Source organism: Miscanthus floridulus, chromosome 16, assembly GCF_019320115.1.
Source record: "Miscanthus floridulus cultivar M001 chromosome 16, ASM1932011v1, whole genome shotgun sequence".
Taxonomy (NCBI): domain Eukaryota; kingdom Viridiplantae; phylum Streptophyta; class Magnoliopsida; order Poales; family Poaceae; genus Miscanthus; species Miscanthus floridulus.
Window position 1 is genome coordinate 89,615,271 of NC_089595.1, and position 20,580 is coordinate 89,635,850.

The 20,580-nt window shown below is 48.6% G+C and overlaps 4 protein-coding genes across 10 annotated transcripts; 2 read left to right on the forward strand and 2 right to left on the reverse strand.

The window, feature by feature from the left end:
- Positions 1–269: 269 nt before the first annotated feature.
- LOC136512912 (glycerol-3-phosphate acyltransferase 5-like) lies at positions 270–2,954 on the forward strand. The gene is made up of 2 exons (XM_066506923.1): positions 270–1,392; positions 1,775–2,954. Exons 1-2 carry the CDS (start codon positions 766–768, stop codon positions 2,723–2,725), a joined length of 1,578 nt encoding a protein of 525 aa, XP_066363020.1. The 5' UTR covers positions 270–765; the 3' UTR covers positions 2,726–2,954.
- Positions 2,955–7,403: 4,449 nt separating this feature from the next.
- LOC136512107 (probable protein S-acyltransferase 16) lies at positions 7,404–11,567 on the forward strand. Of its 2 annotated transcripts, XM_066506104.1 has the most exons (8): positions 7,410–7,874; positions 9,253–9,345; positions 9,426–9,527; positions 9,608–9,685; positions 9,798–9,896; positions 9,983–10,078; positions 11,032–11,169; positions 11,248–11,567. In XM_066506104.1, the coding sequence occupies exons 1-7, from the start codon at positions 7,599–7,601 to the stop codon at positions 11,137–11,139; spliced, it is 852 nt and encodes a 283-aa protein (XP_066362201.1). In that variant the 5' UTR covers positions 7,410–7,598; the 3' UTR covers positions 11,140–11,169; positions 11,248–11,567. The 2 variants fall into 2 exon arrangements, with proteins under 2 accessions (XP_066362202.1, XP_066362201.1); XM_066506105.1 differs by lacking the exons at positions 11,032–11,169; positions 11,248–11,567 and adding an exon at positions 10,668–11,011 and having other exon boundaries at positions 7,404–7,874.
- Positions 11,568–12,001: 434 nt separating this feature from the next.
- LOC136511911 (peptidyl-prolyl cis-trans isomerase FKBP20-1-like) lies at positions 12,002–15,787 on the reverse strand. 6 transcript variants are annotated; one of them, XM_066505934.1, is made up of 6 exons: positions 15,423–15,567; positions 15,046–15,162; positions 14,590–14,723; positions 14,433–14,512; positions 12,521–12,614; positions 12,002–12,286 (listed from the first exon to the last, which is right to left on the reverse strand). In XM_066505934.1, exons 1-6 carry the CDS (start codon positions 15,493–15,495, stop codon positions 12,278–12,280), a joined length of 507 nt encoding a protein of 168 aa, XP_066362031.1. In that variant the 5' UTR covers positions 15,496–15,567; the 3' UTR covers positions 12,002–12,277. The 6 variants fall into 6 exon arrangements, with proteins under 6 accessions (XP_066362031.1, XP_066362030.1, XP_066362033.1 ...); XM_066505933.1 differs by lacking the exon at positions 12,521–12,614; XM_066505936.1 differs by lacking the exons at positions 12,002–12,286; positions 15,423–15,567 and adding an exon at positions 15,576–15,787 and having other exon boundaries at positions 12,293–12,614.
- Positions 15,788–16,604: 817 nt separating this feature from the next.
- Positions 16,605–19,056, reverse strand: LOC136512212 (putative laccase-11). Its single transcript, XM_066506191.1, has 3 exons — positions 18,833–19,056; positions 18,496–18,647; positions 16,605–18,409 (listed from the first exon to the last, which is right to left on the reverse strand). Exons 1-3 carry the CDS (start codon positions 18,944–18,946, stop codon positions 16,936–16,938), a joined length of 1,740 nt encoding a protein of 579 aa, XP_066362288.1. The 5' UTR covers positions 18,947–19,056; the 3' UTR covers positions 16,605–16,935.
- Between the last annotated feature and the right edge of the window lie 1,524 nt (positions 19,057–20,580).

Genomic DNA, 20,580 nt, shown 5'->3' on the forward strand with positions numbered 1-20,580 from the left:
TGCGTCGTTGGTGAGAGCGTTCTAGCGGGCACCGTTAGTGGCTATCACCGCCTTTAAATTCCGTCGACCTCGCCGCGCCTGCTACCGCGACGCGGTCAGTCATCACGCAACCGCCTTCTTCGCGACTTAGCCCACGCAGCTGCTCTGTTCCATGGACACCCAGCCATCTCGTCATCTCGTTTCACACAGCACGCTTGACGCACGCCACGCGGGTGGCTGGCTAGCGCGGGCATAAATAGAAAAGGAATCGTGGTCAATCAGCCGAGATCAGTTTACTCGTCCACGCAGTTGGCTGCTTCTAGTTATAGTATAATACCAGGCCCCTGTTTGTTGCGAGTTAGGTGATCACCTCGATCTCCCGCGCTTATTTTGCGCGCCACCCTGCTCTCTGCACGTACGTATCCCAGGAGAGGACCCAGCAGGCGCGGGGCGCAAGGCTCCGCGCTAATCCTACCGCTCCGCAGCCGCAGCCGCAGGTGCGGGGTGGTTGACGGCCGCTTACCCGCACCGGCGCCATGCGCGCACGCTAGGTGATCGAGGTCAAGCCAAACGCTGCCCACCGCCTCTGCCTCCCATATAATCCTCGTGCACGTCCTTTGCTCGACTCGCACCTGCTGCTTCCTTCGACTCATCGCCATCCATCCATCAGTCGTCCACGTCTCGGTCGATCCATCACAAGAAGCTAGCCCGCCCACAGCAGGGCCAGGATCGGACGGAGGAGCTCGATTTTGCGATCAGGACCACACCGACCGACCGACGCTGACGATGATGCCGACGTCCTCGGCGGCACCAGCGTCGCCGCGGTCGCCGCGCGCGCGGCGGTCCCGGTCCGTGGTGGCCGAGCTGGAGGGCGCGCTGCTCCGGAGCGCGGACACGTTCCCGTACTTCATGCTGGTGGCGTTCGAGGCCTCCGGGCTGCCGCGCTTCGTGCTGCTGCTGGCGCTGTGGCCCCTGCTGCGGCTGCTGGAGCTGGGGGCCGGTCCGGGCCGGCGGCGCGACCTGGCGCTGCGCGCCGCCGCGTTCGTGGCCACCGTCGGGGTGCCTCGCGCCGAGGTGGAGGCCGTGTCCCGGGCCGTGCTGCCCAAGTTCATGGCCGACGACGTCGACCCCGCGGCGTGGGCGGCCTTCGGGAGCTGCGAGGGGAAGCGCGTCGTCGTCACGCGGATGCCCCGCGTCATGGTGGAGCGCTTCGCCAAGGAGCACCTCGGCGCGCACGCGGTGGTCGGCTGCGACCTCGAGTACAGCCGGCTCAGGCGGTCCACGGGGCTCCTGAAAGGCGCCGGCCGTGAGGCCGTCGCCACCCTTGTGCGCGCGCTGTTCGCCGGCGACGACCGGCCGGACCTCGGGATCGGCGGGTCAGAGATGGCGCGCTCCTTCTTGACATTCTGCCAGGTACGGAATCGTACGTATTTTTGTTGTCCAACGCTTTTTTTTCTTCTTCCCTTTGGGCAAGATGTATAGTACTGCAACACAGAGTTTCAAACACGCTTCTTGCGCATGGCTGGAGAATATCTCCGTCCCCCGGCCTATGTAAGATAAGGACAAACGTGAACCATAAGTCCATAACTACAGCACATCATCACCTTAACCATTTTATACCATCTGTCCATGTGAGCAAATATAACCACAAAAGTCTCGGCGCGTTAATTCAGCATGCAACTTTTCTTTCAAAAAAACAACCAGCAAGAACATGTTGGACATATAATTTTTTTTTGGCAATATATTAAGCAGTAAAATTTCATCTGATGATTATGTATTACGTTCATGCATGCAGGAGCAGCAGCTCAGGCCGCCGTTCACCGCGGACCACGAGACGAACGCGCCACCGTTCCGGCCGGTCATCTTCCACGACGGCCGCCTGGTGTGCCGGCCCACGCCATTCATGTCCCTCGTCATCCTCCTCTGGCTGCCCCTCGGCGTGCTGGTCGCCTTCGTCCGGATCGCCGTCGGCCTCATGGTCCCCATCTGGACCATCCCCTACATCGCGCCGGTCTTCGGCGGCGCCGTGATCATCCACGGCCGCGCGCCTCCGCCTGTCAGACTCAGCGACGCCGCCACGGACGACGGCGGCTCGCCCTCAGGGGTCCTCTTCGTCTGCACGCACCGCACGCTCATGGACCCCGTGGTGCTGGCCACCGTGCTCGGCCGCCGCGTGGCCGCCGTGACCTACTCCATCTCCCGCCTCTCGGAGATCCTCTCCCCGATCCCGACGATGCGGCTGACGCGCGACCGGGACGTGGACGCGGCGCGCATGCGGGCCGAGCTGGCCCGGGGCGACGTGGCCGTGTGCCCCGAGGGCACCACGTGCCGGGAGCCCTTCCTGCTCCGCTTCTCCAAGCTCTTCGCGGAGCTCAGCGACAGGATCGTGCCCGTGGCGATGAACTACCGCGTGGGGCTCTTCCACCCGACGACGGCGCGCGGGTGGAAGGCCATGGACCCCATCTTCTTCTTCATGAACCCGCGGCCCGTGTACGAGGTGACGTTCCTGAACCAGCTCCCCGCGGAGGCGACGTGCGCGGCGGGGAAGAGCCCCGTGGACGTGGCCAACTACGTCCAGCGGATACTCGCCGCCACGCTCGGCTTCGAGTGCACCACCCTCACGAGGAAGGACAAGTACACGGTGCTCGCCGGCAACGACGGCAGCGTCAACGCCAAACCGGCGGCGGCCGGGAAGCCGGCTTGGCAGAGCCGCGTGAAGGAGGTCCTCGGCTTCCTGCTCCACTAACCATTACTTGCACAGCTCTGGACTCTGGCCCAAATACTTCGCTCATCAATTTGATTGAGCTTATACTGTTACATTTATACCTGTACGTAATAATAAAGCATGTAGTGGTAAAATACAGTAGTGAATAGCCTTTTTTTTACATAATAAAGTACTGTATATTGTATTGTTCTTTATTTTACAATTGTTTTGGTGATATTTTACTGGGTGTAATCAAAGATCAAAGTTGTTCCTCATCTACAGTAGGTTTTGTGCTGGTCGTTGTTTGGCGTCCGTTTACAGTTTGAGTGCATTCGTCTTCCTACCCTGGGTGTTTCAAATCAATAATGGTCGTCCGTAGTAGATATTGATTAATTACTGTATTTGATAAGGTGAGCAGATATTTCCCTCCTTGACGAATGTTCTGCTCACACGTCAGCTGTTTTTCCACAATTCAGTCGGTTGCTATACACGCAACCGTATGAACTATGAACATACTACACGTGAACGTAGCCATCCAAGTATCCAAGTCCAACTGACGTTACATGACAGCACTAGTTTGCGGCAGCAAATCTGGTGCTGCTCATTACCACAAGTGATGAATGATGATGATATGCTCTGTCGCTGCGATAATTATGATCCTAGCACCTATTGCAAATATTGTGCAGAGGCAGAGCTCGACTTTCACCATGTTCGCTTGTTAGTTTCAGCCAGCCCAAACCAGCCAGCCAATAGTGTTTTTCTCTCACAACAAATCAGCACTAGCCAGCCCAAATCAGCCCACAAACCAACCAGCGAACAGGCCGTTTGTATTTCCCCGGTTTTCAAATATTTGGTAGCCATGAATATAAGAAATGAAGAACAATATTATTGTAATGCTATCTTGGCTGAAGAGCTTGTTGTCCAGTGGCTGCAAGTGCATGCCTTAGCAGCACATTCAGGTTCTAGGTTCGATTTTCATAGGATCGAATTTAGGTGTTTAGCAAATTTGAGTTATTCTACCTTGATGGCAATGCTCCATGGGAAGTCATACCCTCGCCGATAAAGTCTGCGTTCAGGGATTTTTCTCGATCAACAAGTTTGAGTTATTCTACATTAATAGAATGTTGGTTCGGGAATTTTTCTCGGTTAGCAAATTTGAGTTATTTTAACAACCCACGGACATAATACTAGTCATACAGTAAATGCTATTTTTCATATAGACCCTCACAAATGCTACAAAATGTTATGTTTTATGAGTGACAATATTTAAAACCCGTGGTATTATCTTTTTTTATTCCTGTTGTAAGGTATGGACGTAATCGTAGCAATATAAATTAAATATATCAAATGCTAACTTTTAATATAGACCTCACAAAGACTACAAAAAGTTATGTTTGCTGACGAGTTTTATCCAATAAAAATAGTGTTCATGAGTGACAAACTGACAATATTTGAAAACGATGGGAAATGCTATGTTAGCATGAAAACTTTGAATAGAATGTTTTTTTTTACTTTGTGAAAAGAGGCAGCATATTTTTTTAAGGATGCCGGTGCAAGAGAATTTTTTTTACTTCGCGAAAAAAGGCAGTGTATTTTTTTTTTGAAGGGTGTCGGTGACTCTACAAAAATGAATCAGCATGTTTCTTGTTTCAAAAGAAATTAATCAATGACTCGAAAAATAAATAATCTATTGCATGTTTGGAAAGAAATTAAAAATATTTATTGTCAAGAATGGGTTCGTGACTCTCGAAACTTGGATCATTTATTGCATGTTTCAAAATAAATTAATCAGTGACTCTTGCATGTTTCAAAAGAAATTAGAAAACAATATTTATTGTCAAGAATAATGGGTTCGTGACTTTCTCGAAAAATGAATCATCTATTGCATGTTTCAAAAGAAATTAATGGGTGACTCTCAAAAAATGAATGACCTATTGCATGTTTCAAAAAAAAAATGTTGTCAAGAATGGGATTCGAAATCATCTATTGCATTATTCAAAAAAAAATTGTTGTCAAGAATTGGATTCAGAAACATCTATTGCAGGTTTAAATCATCTATTGCATGATTCAAAAAATATATTGTCAAGAATGGGATTAAAATTCATCTATTGCAGTTTTTTTAAAAAATAAAAATAATCTATTGCAGGTTTAATAAAAAAAAACATGCAATGTCAAGAATGGGATTGGAACCCATGCCCTTTTGGACCAGTACCTGAAACTGGCACCTTGGACCAACTCGGCCATCTTAACTTCATATTTATTTAGAACATAATAACCTTTATAAAATATTATTATTTTTAAATAGTGTGTTACAGTCATAGCTTGAGAGCTATCTATACAAATGTGGCTAGAGTGCACGAGCACAATACCAATGTGGCGAAAAAAGCTCTAAATGGATCACAAAATCCGCATTGCCTCCTAGCCACCGCCCTCCCATGCTCCCATGACTTCGCCTTGGTCCCCCTCCTCTCTCCTTACCAGCGATCTTGCCGGTGGACAGGGGGCGGGGGCGGGGACCCGGTCCCGTTTCCTTCGTAGTTTTCACTTAGTTTGTTGATCCTTGTTGATATAGGGGTTTGGTTTCTAACGTTATCAACGAGGTGGTGGCAATGATGGTGCTTTGGAGTATGGTCTCTTCGACCTCTCCCTACCTCGACGACATTTGATCTGATGTCGGCGAAGAGCCAGTGAGAGTTCGGTGTGTCAAATCTGTCGATCTTCTTCAGATCTTGGCATTTTGTGTCCTTATAAGAGGAAATAGTTGGTTGGTTTTTGATGTGGCAATCTCGACAACTTCTCTTAGTCAGCTCTACAACATGGTCTGGCATATTCAAAACTTTGGGCTGGGTTCAGGGTTTCTCCAGCCAATGTTCTTTTTGTGGGTGATCTCGTCATCAACAGTGAGTGACTATTGCAGTCTTCAAAGCCTTGTGTTTAGCGAGGGTGTTCGTAGGTGTCCCTTTTCTTTGTCGTCTCTCCACTGCGATCTTTAAGCTCCGACAAGCAATGGACGACCAAAGGAAAAAGACGATCAATTTGGTCTTTAATGTACTCTTATCTTTTGGAGGAGGTCGTTTTATGTCTTGTTGTCCGTCTTTTGTATTGACCTTTGTTTTCCTTGTGATATATGAATTGTGAGGCACTCTTTTGAGTATCATTTTATAGAAGAAAAAAGAAAATGGCTCCAAATGCCTCCTAAAGCCGATGAAAAAGCCCTGCCAAACGGGGTCCAAGAAGATTGAGAGAGGATATTATGGGAGATTTTATCCCTATAAATCAAAATCACTTCAGTCTTAAACTAACAAACACTCAAGGAAGAGCCAACGAACGCTATGGCTGCTGGTGTCACGTGATACTTCACCGGCTGCTGCAGCTACCGCTGTTAGTTTCCTTTAGAGTGAGCTTGTTTGGTTGTCTGCATAACCCCTTATTTGCCCCCCCCCCCCCCCCGAAGTGCACTTCGTTCCTATTTGGTTATCTGCATAGGTCTATGTATAGGCTAGCGCTATTCACAAAAAAGCAAGCCCAGTCTGTATATCACTGTTTGACCAAATTGTGTGTATACAACTATGCACCGTTACTCCTGCAATCGCTCTACAGCCCAAAACATAGTTTAGCTATTTACGCAGGAAATCAATCACATACATAATACAATACAACTTTCTATCTAGGCAAACCAAATAACATCAAATGTCATATTGTTTTGTCCAATTTAAAAGTATGTTGCATAACCTCTGATGTAATCAGTGCCGGCCCTAGGGGTAGGGCACGAGGTGCGACTGGCGAGGGCCCAAGCGGAGGAGGGGCCTAAGCCTAGGTATACAAAAACCCCTAGGTCCTATAGTCCATTAGGTATTAGCAAACTAATGAGAAGAGAGATATAGAACTGGTTAGGTGGCCTAAAAAGACAACATCGACATTTCTTTCATAGTTTCCTTTCCCTACGGCCCTCGGGTAGAGAGGAGGCGAGGAGTCACGCTGTATGCAGTACACTCTGATCGTGAGTTCACGACGTGCGCCTTACACACGCGGAGCTGTCGAGCCGCGCCGCCGCGAAGAGCTAGACTACCGGAGACACGGACACGGCGCACGAGGACGGCAACCAGACATGGCTCCACGACGACTACATCTTGATTCTTGGCTTCTTATAAATTGCGATCACCGATCAGTTGTTTAGGCCCAAGGTATTCTTTTCCTTTTTATTTTTAATCCAAATTAATTATTTGTATAATATTCCAGACTTCTAGTACTTTGTATCCATATAGTCATATTTTTCTTCTAATTTAGGTGTTAGAATTTTAGAATGTTACCTAAGAAACATTTGTCATGGGTGAGAAAAGAAAACGAATATATTACTTTTTTAATCTACATGGTTCCTCGATAGCTATCATACATCTACAAATATATTGCTTAATCTATATTATTCCTCGATAATTATCAGACATGTTAAATTAAAAATATATTATTAAATTTGCTTTTGTTTTGTAAGTAAAATTAACATCTATATATTATAAGATTTTATACGAGGATAGTGCGACGATAGACCGGCTAGGGATGTAATGCAATATTAATGTGACTAACCAATAAGACCCAGCATGAACAGCAACGGCTGGTGTGTTGGCGTTGCTGACTTGCTGCAGCACCGCTGCTGCTGCACCAATCACTACCGAGCACCAGGGCGGACCACCAGATCAGCCCTGGTCGCTCGTCCGCTCCCACGCTTTGCTCGCTCGCTGCCTGCCTCCTCCCAGGTCCAGCGGTCCAGCCGCTGCTCCTTCCGCCCGCGTGCGCCGAGCGTCTTAAACGGGCGCACACCGCGTGCGCGCCCGACCCACTTGCCCCGCGCTCGGACGCGTCCCGATGCGCCTCCGCCGGCCGGAAGAACCCTAGTCCTAGGGCTCGCCTCGCCGCCCCGATGGGGGGCCGGCCGGGGTACCTCACCCTGCCGATCTTCTCCGTGGTCGCGGCGATCGGGTACGTCTACTACACCACGGTGTTCGTGGCCGTGCCGCGGTGGCTGGGCCTGTCCACGGCTGCGGGGGTAGCCAACGCCGCCGCGTTCACGGCGCTAGCAGCCGCTTGCCTCGCCACCTACGCCGTCGCCGTGCGCAGGGACCCCGGGCGGGTGCCGCCGGGCTTCGTGCCCGACGTCGAGGACGCCGAGAGCACCGTCCACGAGATCAAGCGCAAGGTGCGTTGGCGTTGGCGTTGCCCCACCCCTCCCCCCTCTCTCTCGCTCCCTTGCTCGCCTGGGTTCGGTGGGCAGCCTCCGTTCGCTGTTAGGTGTTGGGGTGTTGTTTTGGATCTGCGGGGGGGGGGGGGGGGGGGGGGGTTCAAATTTTCCTATCGTTCGTTTCAAACTTGGGAAACCTTACTTAAAGATGAGAAAATGCGATTCTGATGCGGCTTGGTTAGTAATTTTGGATAGTTTTGGTGAATACCTTTGATTCTAAATTTGCCACCGTCCATTTGAAACTTAGGAAACTTATTCAAAGTTGAGCAAATGCGATTCAGATGCACCTTGGTTGATAATTTTGGACCATTTTGGGTACAAATAGTTCTGCTCTAGAATTTCCAGCTAACAGCTGGGACATTGGTAGGTGGACGTGTTACAAGTAGATAATTTAGATTCGAGAGTTGAGCCAGTACTTTTTACCAAGTGAGTGGATCTAGTCTGATTTTTTAATTTCCCTTTGCCCCGTTTGGATCCTTGGAATTGAATTCATTCTAATAAATTATAATTTAGACACATATTAATTAAGCTAATATGATTGTATATGGAATATATTTGTATACTATTGTTAGCTATGCGAGGGAGATGTTTATATGTTGCATTTCTACTGCAGGGAAGCGAGTTGAAGAACGTGCTATAAGTTGCAGATTAGAAACATAGCATGGTGATCTATAGAATCGATTTCTATCTCCCACCCTATGAATTTGAGATAGGCTTATATGTGAACTTTGGAAAGTTGTGAAATCTCAAATTCCAAGCCAAATAGCCTAATCTATTAAGTCAATTCCAATTCCTCCAAAATGAAGTGATCCAAACGGCCCGTAAGTTGATTTTGATTTGTTCTCTAGATTATTAGGGCCTTTTTGGTAGAGCTCGTACTCCAGATTCTCTGAGAGAAGTGATCCTCTGGTTAAGAATGTTTCTCTATGATTCTCTAGGATAAACTCTGTTTCTCTATGACTCTGCGTGTGCGTGGAGTAATCAGGAGAAGCTACTTTTTTCAACTCCCAGCCTCTTAGTTCATTTCGGAGAATCACTTCACAGTAAAAACTATTTGGCAGAGCTCCTCCTAGATGGCAGAGCTCCTCTGCCAAACAGGCCCTTAGTAGATGATTGCTCGTTTCTAGCTTCAGTAACTTCAAAGTGAATGCTCACTACAGTGCCCTATTAGTTTGTCATAGAAAAGATGAGGAAGGGAGAGGGTAAGCTGAGTTGAGCACATTCTTTTAATTTTGAAAAATCATTGGCCAGCCCATCACTGTGTTAGACTTTCTTGCTTGTATCTGACAAAAGTAGTTTCTCATTAGTATGTTTCACAACATCTCTACTTTTGCAGGGTGGTGACTTGAGATATTGCCAGAAATGTTGCCACTATAAACCTCCACGTGCACACCATTGCCGTGTTTGCAAGAGATGTGTTCTAAAAATGGTGCTGCTAGTGTTAATTCTGTGATTCCATTCTCCTAACTGCTCTCCAATTTCGTATTTTCACCTAATTCACATGCGCAGGACCATCATTGCATTTGGATTAATAACTGTGTTGGACATGGGAACTACAAGATTTTCTTGGTCTTTGTATTGTATGCTGTGGTTGCAAGCTTCTATGCATTGGTAATTGAGTTTCTTTGATTTACTCTAGCAACCACGTTTCCTGAGGCTTAGTGCATTACAAAGTTTCATTTTGATATCAGATTCTGATCATAGGGAGCGTTTTGCACAGTGTTCCTAAAGATGAGCAGCCAGGCAGCGATTCTTCTCGAACATCCATTGTGAGTACTCTGGGAATGTCTACAGAAGTTGCTAGCATGTTGTATGTTAATCTGAACGATCGCCAGGAATTCCCTTTGAATAATAATTTTGAAGAACTTATCAAATTGGCAGATTATCTGTGGGGTCATTCTTTCTCCATTAGCGTTAGCATTGGCAGTGCTCTTGGGTTGGCATATTTACCTCATATTACAGAATAAAACTACAATTGAGGTTTGTGACTTAAGATTTTTCTCTTTATATCGGACAGTACTCTTGTTTATAGAAGTTTTGACAAGATTGTTATTAATGGCTTGCAGTACCATGAAGGAGTTCGAGCAATGTGGTTGGCAGAAAAAGGTGGAGATATCTATCATCATCCATATGACCTTGGTGTCTATGAGAATCTTATTTCAGTAAGAACTATTTACACTGCTATTCTGTGGTTCTATGAATGTTGCACAATGCACATATTCAATTTAAGTGCAAAATGAGAATAGCCCAGTATTTTACTAAGAAATAAGGTTAATGACAATTGACAATCTTCCTATCATCTGTCTAAAGACGTCAACAAATTGGGATTGACCTTTTGCTAGCCATAACTTGGATGTTCAACCCAATCTGTTCAGGAGAAAGAAACAAGATGGAGACATAACATGAAAAATGATTTTATCAATATTTGATATGTTATGCTGCAAGCATTCATTTTAATAGTCAAGTATTTCATACTTCTTTTTTCTTTTTCATTTGATATTTAGATTTGTGCATGTTAAGTGGATAAACAAATTGAGACGATATGCCCTTAATACAATTATGGCTCATGCAACCTGTTATGCGCTGGATTGCATATTATGCTCCCATTAACCGTGCTGGTGTGCTACAGTGCATAGGTTTGGATGAGTTAGTTTGCATGTTATCTTTAGTTGATATGCGTTAGTTGCATTGTTTATTTTTGTTAGAATGCTTAGAAACTCTTGTCAGGAGCTAATTTCATCTATAATGTAGCACTCATCCCCTACCCATCCGGATTTAAGCAAGAAGGAATGAATTAACCTCGTATCAAATAATATAAGGATCATGGCACATCGTTAAACTTGTCTGTTCCCTAAACCACCACTTGTGACTGATGAAGGAAGAGGTTTGGACTCTTAAAGTGTTGTAAATATTAAATTGAATGATGAGCATATGCATAACTCTTCTTCAAATATTATAACATCAAATAAAAATGATCACTTTGCAGCACCCAAAACATCAAACAAAGAAGAACATGGAGTAACACATTTATGGTATACTACCTTAGTTGCTTTCATCTTACCCACGGTTGGCGTCACTTTCTATTAATGTTCCACTGCTTCCTGGTTGTTCGCAGGTTCTGGGGCCTAACATATTTTGCTGGCTCTGCCCTGTATTGAATACTGTTGGAAATGGCCTCCGGTACCGTACATCCTATGATATTTCGATATCTAGACCAATGTGATTACAAAAGATAGCAGCACAGTCACTACAGGTAGTTGCTAATTTGTGAAAGGATTTTTCATTAAGCTGCTAGAACGTGCTTGGTCTGAACGATTCTGAATTGGGGCAGGTCAGGGTCTTGTAACTCTGCAAGATGCAGGAGATGATGACTACCACAGCCTCTCGCCAGGTGTCTATCCTGAGTCGAGACATGAACTCTTAACCATGTTTTTTATTTCATTCTTCACATACTTGATAAAATTCAATCTGCCTCGCTTGTAGTCTGGAGTAGGCTGTTCTTACACAAAAAAAAGGCACTGCAATTCTGTTGTAAAGTTAGTTCATGTGTTTGAGAGCCATGTAATGTAGCCAAAGGTCATGAAAACCAAATTTCCCAGATTATTTGTGTACATTTGTTTATAATGAAATGTGACATCTGATGTACTTTTACATGCTTGAGCTATATATAGCACTACACATTGGTGCGTTCTGCCCCGTCCGCGTCCGGAGAGCTTGTTGATTGAGGGCTGCCTGACTCACGAGTTTCCGTGTAAATCCTAACCCCTGGGGATGCTGTCTGGACATACGTACATATTTGCCTTGTAAATGAAAATAGGGAATCCTGGTCCCTGAAAGGCTACCTATGTAGACTATTTTAACACTACGCAGTTCCAATATTTACTATGTGGACTATTTTAACACACTCTGCGGTTCCAATAATTGACATTCATGTACAAAACATGCAGCTAGTCTATCGAACACGAACTGACCAACATGTCATCCCAAATCAGACATGCTATCCCATATCAGCAGCCACGCCAATCTGTAATGCATACGATAAGATTCGTGATCTACATAGATACCAAATATTATTTATACTGCTCTTTTCGATACATCAGTACATGCCAGACAGGGGCAAAGGGTACAACATCAAGCACAGTAGCCAGCAAGTGACGAAGCAGTTTCAGGATGCTCCCACATAATTATTTTCTAGGTTACAATAGTCAGCAGCAACGTCGTAATCTATTTTCCCTTTCCTTTTCCCTTCCCCTTCTTCGCATCAAGCTTTGCTTGTACCCGGGCTGCTGCAGCCAGCTTTTGCTTCCTCCCTCTTCTTTTTCTCTTCTTCTTTGGTAACAGCAGCTAGCTCTCGTTGCTTCTTAAGTTCCCTGCCCAGATTTATGTATCTAATTACTTTATGATCATTATATACTTCTTGAACTCTGATCAAATGAACAAACTATATTTGATTGCAAGGTGGATACAACATTTTGATTTCTATCTCTTAATATTACATTGTCACCAAGAGCTCACTCGAGGACACGTGCTGTTGTGCTAAATCGTATAATAACTGAATTTTTCTGTGCTAAATGTTAAGGATGGAACATTAGGAAATGTCTAACTCCAAGTCTGGCTTTCTCATCAGATACACTGCCCACACTTGAACCTTTCCTTGGCCTACAAGCTACTAGCTCCACCTCAAAAATAAGTGTTGCACTACATAGACAAAGAACCAACAGTTACCAACATTATTAAATTGGGGAAACTCAAGTTACCAATTCAAAGATAGTGTGATAGAGTGTTAGAGGAGTCAAGGGCCTATTGGGCCTTAGCCCATTAGGGTTAATTAGTCGCTTGCTTAGGGGCCAAGTCAGACCTCTCTATATAATGAGAGTAGATGTATCAATCTATAATCAAGCAAGAGATTAGAAGGAAATCCCTTCTCTCTTGCCGGCCGTGGGCGAAGCCCCGCGGCCGGCCTCCCCCAGCGCCCTTGCAGCCCTAGCCGCGCCGCTGTGAACAGTTCCCGCGGGTACTGTAGCGCCGCGGGTACTGTTCACGCCAACCGCCGTCGCTCCCCTCGACTCTCTCCTCTCGGTCCTAGCAACCACATAACATCTGGTATCAGAGATCTCTGGTTCGATCATGTGATTCGATCATGTCACCACCGTGCCCCCGCTGCAGATGGCCGCGGGTGCGTCGTCCTCCGCCGTGGGCGTCATGACGAACGAGCAGTTGACGGCGGCTGTCCTTGACCTCGGCAAGATGGTGGCCGGGATTCATGGGTTCCTGCTGGGGCCGCAGCCGAACCCGCTGCCGACGTCCCAGCAGCAGCTGCTGCCACCGCTTCCGGCTTGGATCGCCGGTTTGTCGAAACCCATCTACACGCCGCCCTCGCTGGACAGCACGGGCGCGGCGCCCTCGGCCTCCGCACAGGACCCGCCGCCGGCGTCGGTGCCCTCATCTGCGGGCGCGCAGTCGGCGGGCCTCGTCCTCGGCGTGCCGGTGCCTCCATTCACAGGTGCACAGCCGGGCGATCAGAACGCCACTGCGGCAGCAACCGTGCAAGTGGCGCTTGCGCAGAAGAGTGATTGTCAGTCTGCGACGGTGCGATTACAGGCTGCAGCACGTGGCCTCCTAGCGCGGCGCCGACTGCAGGAGATGCGCCGGCAGATGCATGAGGCGGCCTTGACGGCGATCGACCTCGGCAAGGGGGGGCACGACCTCGCCCCGTCGAACGGCCAACAACAACCGCGCCGACCCGTTGCTGTCTCCAGGCGCGAGCATGGTGCTGTTCCCGCAGGCGGCGCACTCCAATTCTATGGGAGTGATGATAGAAGAAGCGCACTCCTCTTTGTCACCGGCGGAGACGCACTGCCTAGCGCTGCCGCGTTTCGCTGTCGGCCGCCACGAGGTCGTCTCCGCTGGTCGCTGTTGCGATTGATTCCAGACAGCCGTACCCGTGCAACCCTCTCGTTTCGATGGTCTCCATGGGATCCAGGCGGCTACACGAGCCTGTCCAGCACGCGGAGGGTGTTCGCCGCATCTTCAGGATTCAAGAATAAAAAGTCGAGTTTATTTGAAATAAGCCGAGATGTAAAAGGCTTGTTCTTAGGTATTCAGTTTGTGTCTAGTGAAGCCATACTTAGCATCATTGTTAGGTCGCAGCTCGAGGACGAGCTGCATGTCCGGGTGGGGAGTAGTGTTAGAGGAGTCAAGGGCCTATTAGGCCTTAGCCCATTAGGGTTAATTAGTCGCTTGCTTAGGGGCCAAGTCAGACCTCTCTATATAATGAGAGTAGATGTATCAATCTATAATCAAGCAAGAGATTAGAAGGAAATCCCTTCTCTCTTGCCGGCCGTGGGCGAAGCCCCGCGGCCGGCCTCCCCCAGCGCCCTTGCAGCCCTAGCCGCGCCGCTGTGAACAGTTCCCGCGGGTACTGTAGCGCCGCGGGTACTGTTCACGCCAACCGCCGTCGCTCCCCTCGACTCTCTCCTCTCGGTCCTAGCAACCACATAACATAGAGGAACTCACTTAGGAGGTATCTCTGGTGGTGAGCCTGCAGCTCCATATGCATATTCTGACTTGCATGTAATTTTTGCAACCTCGCAAACCTTCAATTTTTGGATATGCCCAACCATGTTACACAGAGATGGTGAAGACCATACCAGAAACTCAAACATTTACAAACCTTCATAGTTCTTAAGGCTATATCCCATGCCTTGATGACAGCCCCTTGTCCAACTTCAAATGAGAAAATAGAGTTGTCTTCATGGGTGGTATTAAAAACTCCACCAGTCTCAGCAAGTGTACCTTCATAAGGAACTATAGACAAGGTAAAAAGATAAATGTTCATATTTGTATGACTTTATTCGGGACAAGTATCTGAAATCTTGAAATTATTTTACCGTCAATCGTGGCAATATGCAACAGCAGGTGTTCACTTTACAACATAAAAAAAAAATGCATGCAGCAGTTAGCTGAGGACAGAGAAGGTGAATCAAGTACTAGAACGAGTTAACACTTAACAAAGAGGAGAGCATATCAAAACTCAGTTACTGTCTATTGCCCAATCAAACAGAAGAAATAAAATATTTGCTTATGCAACGCTTGCTCAAAACACAAGATATATACAGTAGTACCATACCATCAACTAAGGGCAGGCTCTCAGATGGCTCTATAGCATCGTCTTTTGCTTTCCGGACTACTGTCTTAAGAACACCTCCATCCCCTGATAGATCTATCGTCTCTGCCATGACCTTAGCTGACCAAGGGAAATTCAGAAAGAGCAATACAAGAGCATTAGAATATTCTGGTTGGACCAATCTAGATCTAGCTACAAGGCACAACTAATTGCAAAGGAAGAATAGCCACTGCCACCAATCATCTGAATTTTTTGGCTTCTCTAGGTTGATTACAGATATTCTTGGTTTCACAGAATAGATATTGCAACACACGACTTGCAGAGAGGCAAACGTCAACGGATTAAATATCATAGTTGAATTCAAGTGGGCAGGGGCGGACCCAGCAAAGGGACGGGTGGATGTTCACGTGTACACCCGATAATTTTTGCTAAGAGTTCGAAGTTAGGAGACATCGAATAGCCAAGTAGCGTTAGGTTAGGGTTTGGGCGCTCGGCTTCGCCAAGCAGGAAGGGAAGATAAGCGGTGGGAATACCTGGTGGTTTGCTCGCCGCTGGCGAAGAGAGCGATAAGGCCTCAGAACTTGGCGTAGTGCAGCGGCGGCGGGGGCCCACCAGTCGTCGCCTCGTCGGAGAGCGAGAGGGTGGAGAGAGACGGACACAAACACGCGGGGTCCAATGTGAAGGAATGGGGAATGCGGCGGACGGCCGGGCCAGTCTGGGTTATTCGGCCCAGGGAGAGCGCACCCGCACGGGCCTTCTTCTGCGCCGTAGTTTTTTTCACACATTTCTTTTACAATTTATTTTTACAATCTCCATGGGACACTGCCGATGGCTAGTACAACATTGATTTTTAATAAGAGATACATCAGTGATAACCAATGATCACAGATTGTCAGATTCCACACATGGAAACATTTTTTTGTTGTTGAAAATCGTGAGAGTGCAAAGGTGGCAATTTTTTTTTTCTCGATCAGGCGTTATGCCCGTATTTCATTAGAGTCTGTCTACCCAATAACCATGTGTTTTATGCAATATCAACACATGAATTTTTTTACACCATAGAATTAAGATCCAACAACCTCCATCCTCCTTCTACCTCCATCCCCTTCTACCTCCAGCCTTCTTTTACCTCTAGACAATCACAAATCACAAGATCACAGATCCACATATCACAAGAAACAATTTTTTTCTATGCAAGGACAAGAGGACAAGCGAAACCGGCGTGGCGAATGCAGTCAACGTTGCGCCTCCCTCAGTAGTGGGCCTTGCTTGCGTGTGGCACCCCCAGTTGGACCAGGACCCGGGAAGATCGGGCACAGGATGGATCCGACGACAGCAGGTGTCGCCTGCGGGAAGGTTGGGCCCCAACCAGGCCCCAGCTGTGGGTCCGGAGGGTTCGCCGTCGTCGTTGCTGTACCGAAACCGACGAGGGAGACAGTTGAAAAGAGAGAGGGAGAGAGAGAGAAAATCCATGTGTTTTTTTATACTAAAACACATGTGTGTTGTATAGCATTTCTGTTTCATTAAGCAGGAAGCAATCCTGGGAGTGTGAAGGTGGCAATTGCAAAGCACAGTCTGATGTTGATAAAAAGAATCATTAGCTGATCCAGTGGTTGGCTGATACATTATATGTCGTATATATACCTTATACACTGTACACACTAACAATGTCCAGCATGAAAACAAAAGGTGTAATCAAAGAATCGTAAAAAAAGAATAATCACGCAACAACACACCACCCAATAAACTTGTTTTTACCGATCTTGTATGTCTCCAAAACAGTGCAGCAACAAAATCAGACATCATCACAAAATGGGGCATTCCACGGGCCAATCGATCGATTGAATCCATGCATCCCGCTATCGCCACAAAACGAAGTTGCACGTGAGTGTATCAACACCTGGGGATATCGGACGGCGGAGGCGGCAGCTTCTGGTTCGGCAGCGGCCCGTCGTTGACGAGCCACGCCATTGCCAGACCCCAGCTCAGGTGCACGTCCAGGTGGCAATGCATGATCCACACGCCGGGGTTGTCGGCAACAAAGCGGATGGCGACCCAGCCGGCGGTGGGCACGCTGATGGTGTTCCGCTGCACGGGGTCGACGAGGTTGTACTTGGCGGTGTCGTTGTTGGCGTCGTAGTTGCCGAACCCCTGGCCGACGACGAAGAAGTCGTAGCCGTGCAAGTGCAGCGGGTGGCTCTCGGCGGCCAGGATGCTGGTGTCCTGCAGCACCACCTCGACGGTGGTGTTGAAGTTGAGCGGCACCACCCTGGTGCCGTGCGTGACGAACGTGTTGTTGGGCGGCGTGCCGGTGTAGTTGAACGGCACCGGCGGCGCCGCGGGGAAGTTGGCCGTGAGCACGCCGCTGTACCGCCGCTGGTAGTGCGCCTGGAGGAGCGAGGTCCGGGGCATGGCGAAGGACACGTTGTTCATGGACGCCGCGAACCTGGTGCCGTTGGGGCCCTGGCACGTCCCGTTCACCCGGCTCTGGCACGGGTCCAAGCCGAGCCCGACGGCGAAGAAGAACCTCCGGTCCACCGTCCGCGGCACGTGCGCCGGGTACTGCGCGCTCGCGAGGCTCCGGAACCTAGCCGAGAAGTTGGCCACCGCGCCCGTGTCGTTGTACAGCGGCAGCGCGGGGCGCGGGAGGCTCCGGAGCGCGCTCTGCTGCGGCGCGCCGTCGTACTCGAGGACGGCGATGGCGGTGGTGTTGTCGAACGTGCCGACCGTGTTGGTGTAGGGCGCGACGGCTATGGCGAAGGCGGCGGCGGGCGAGGAAGGGCTGGCAGCAGCGGTGAGGAGCACGTCCATGGTCTGCCCCGGCGAGATGACCAGCGTGTCGGCCGTGAACGGCTTGACGTAGCTGGCGTCCGCCTGCACCACCGTCAGCGTGTGGTTGGCCACCGCGAAGAAGAGCTCGTCGTTGAGCGCCGCGTTGACGAGCCGCAGCAGGTACGTCTTGCCGGGCTGCACCCGGAGCTTGAACGTGTCGCTGGCGCCGGAGCAGTTGTAGGTCGGCCCAGGCAGACCGTTGAGGGTGTAGGCGTCGGAGACGTTCGGGCCCCCGCCGGTCTGCAGCGCCTGCTTGATCACGGCCTCCGGGTCCGCGTTGAACCACTCACCGAGCATGAGGGGGACCTCTGTGTGGGGCTTGGGGAACGGGTAGGGGACGCCGCGCGGCGGGAGGATGAGGAGCGGGCCGTAGAGCGTGGCGCGGAGCCAGGAGAAGTGCGCGTGCCACCACAGCGTGCCGCGCTGCCCCACGATGCGGAAGTCGTAGGCGTAGCTCTGCCCGGGCCGGATCGGGCACTGCGTGATGTACGACGGGCCGTCCGACCACCCGCTGCGCAGCTGCCGGACGCCGTGCCTGCAATGCATGCGGATGGTGGTGCGAGCAAGTAAGCGCCGGCGGTTGCGTCAAGCAACGATCGGACACACGCAGATGGGACATACCAGTGGAACGTTACGTTGTTGTTGATGTTATTGTGGACCTGCACCACGAGGCGGTCGCCCTCGCGCACGACGACCTTCGGTCCCGGGAACCGCCCGTTCACCGTGGGGATGCTCTTCGTCACGCACAGGCGCGTCACCGTTGCCATCGTCACCTGCAAAAAGCAAGGGCGGCCATTTGTGAACTAACTAACTTGTGTGCCTGTCTGAGACACTCAAATAAACATTTAGCAAGCAAAGCAGCTAGCGAAGCACGCCTGATACACACATATATATGTGACGATAGATTACTAGCTAGACTGCATTGCACATTATTAGACGACACCGGCTGGATGCGTACATTGAACGTGTAGCGGCGGGTGCGGGCGGCGGCGAGCTCCGGCAAGGCGACGAGGACCACGAGGGCGACGGCGAGAAAGAGGCACGCAGGGGAGAGGCGACGACCGCCGGCCATTGCTCTCGTTCTCGCCTTGCTCGATCAGCTAGCTAGCTGTGAACGATCTATCGATCAATCTCTGAAGCAAGAAAGAAAGATCAGAGAAAGAGAGATCGATCTAACTGGCCTGCAGGTGGTGAGTGGCATGAGTAGGGCTCGAGTGGCTATATAAACAACGGCCGGTTTGCGCATGCTCGCTCCCTGGTGCCGTGCATGGTAGGAAGTCACAGAGCGATAGTGGTTGGCTGGGGTTGGTGGGTGTACATAGAAAATTTGCGACCGGGCCACTCTTGCTCGCTCCTTTCCCTCGCGGCTTCTGCGAGTGGTTGCATCCATCGATCGAACGGTGCAATCGACGCAAGTTGTGATTAGATTCAATCAATTTAGAAACATCAGAAACTAACGCTTGGAGAGGTCCAGAGGAATATATGTATGTTTATTCATTTCATTTTGCATTTGTATGCCTATTTTTACTGTTCTGTTAGCTAGCAGTAGCTAGATTAGGTAGCCCTCACCAAAATGCAGGCCTCATGTCGTGGAAATATCAATATCGTTTTCACGTAAAGGTGCGTAGAGTTTTTCAGTTAAGCTTATATAGGTAAAATATGGACATGTTTGACACAGCTCAACTTCACTAGTAAAGCTGTTTTTTTTTGGAAAACAACTTCATAAGTAACTTTCTAGGTGCAGCTGAGCTGTTTTGAAAAATCTATTTGGCAAAACAACTTCACCAACAACTTCATACATAGATGGGAGAGAGAAATGAGGGAGAAAGCTAAGATAAGCTATTTTTTCAGCTTCATCCCAACTCATGTCTTTGTGAAAGGGGGAGAAAAACAACTTCATGAGTGAAACCGTTTTGTAAATAAGTGTTTGGCAAATAAAACAGCTTATGAAGCTGTTGTGAGCTGTGCCAAACAGGTCCTATGAGAGGCTGAGCTCACGCAATATTGTTACTGCTACCAGATAGGTTGGTTAGTTGACTCATCACCAAGTGCCAATGCCCAAACTACAAGTTTTGTTTGTCTGCATGAACACACGACACACTCTTTCCTTTTTCAAAAATTACATGTGTTATTTTATTTAAAAAATCATACTTTTTTGTCTGTTTTGACCAACAACACATAGAAATTTAGAAAACTAGATCGAAATTTCAGATGTGTTTAATCATATCGGTTATGTAGCAACAAATGATAGTACATATCTTGTGAGAAAATAATTATGGTAAAAATATAACTTTGGAGAGCAGCCACAACAAAAGTATGTATTGTATTCTTGAACAGAAAAAGTATTGTAGCATCCCAGTATTAATTGCATGCAAAGATGATCTACCTGCAGGTGGGTCAATATAATACGTACGCAGCATTTTCCCTATCTTTCGAATGTGGACAAACGATTCCAGGTCTTACCCTGTTGCATGTCACGAATCATTGAAAATACACATGATAATCTCATAATTGTGCTGTGCCCCCAACCGATAATAATGCATGTAATGTGGTGGAGTATCACTTCTGAACTCAACATGTGAAAGCTTAACGGGACCTCCAGCACCAGTGTCAAAACCTTCTCTGCCCGCTTTTCCTCCCTGCTGTTCGCTGGCTGCCGCATGACCAATGAGGCAATGACCAATCTGCATGCATCTTTCTTTGTGA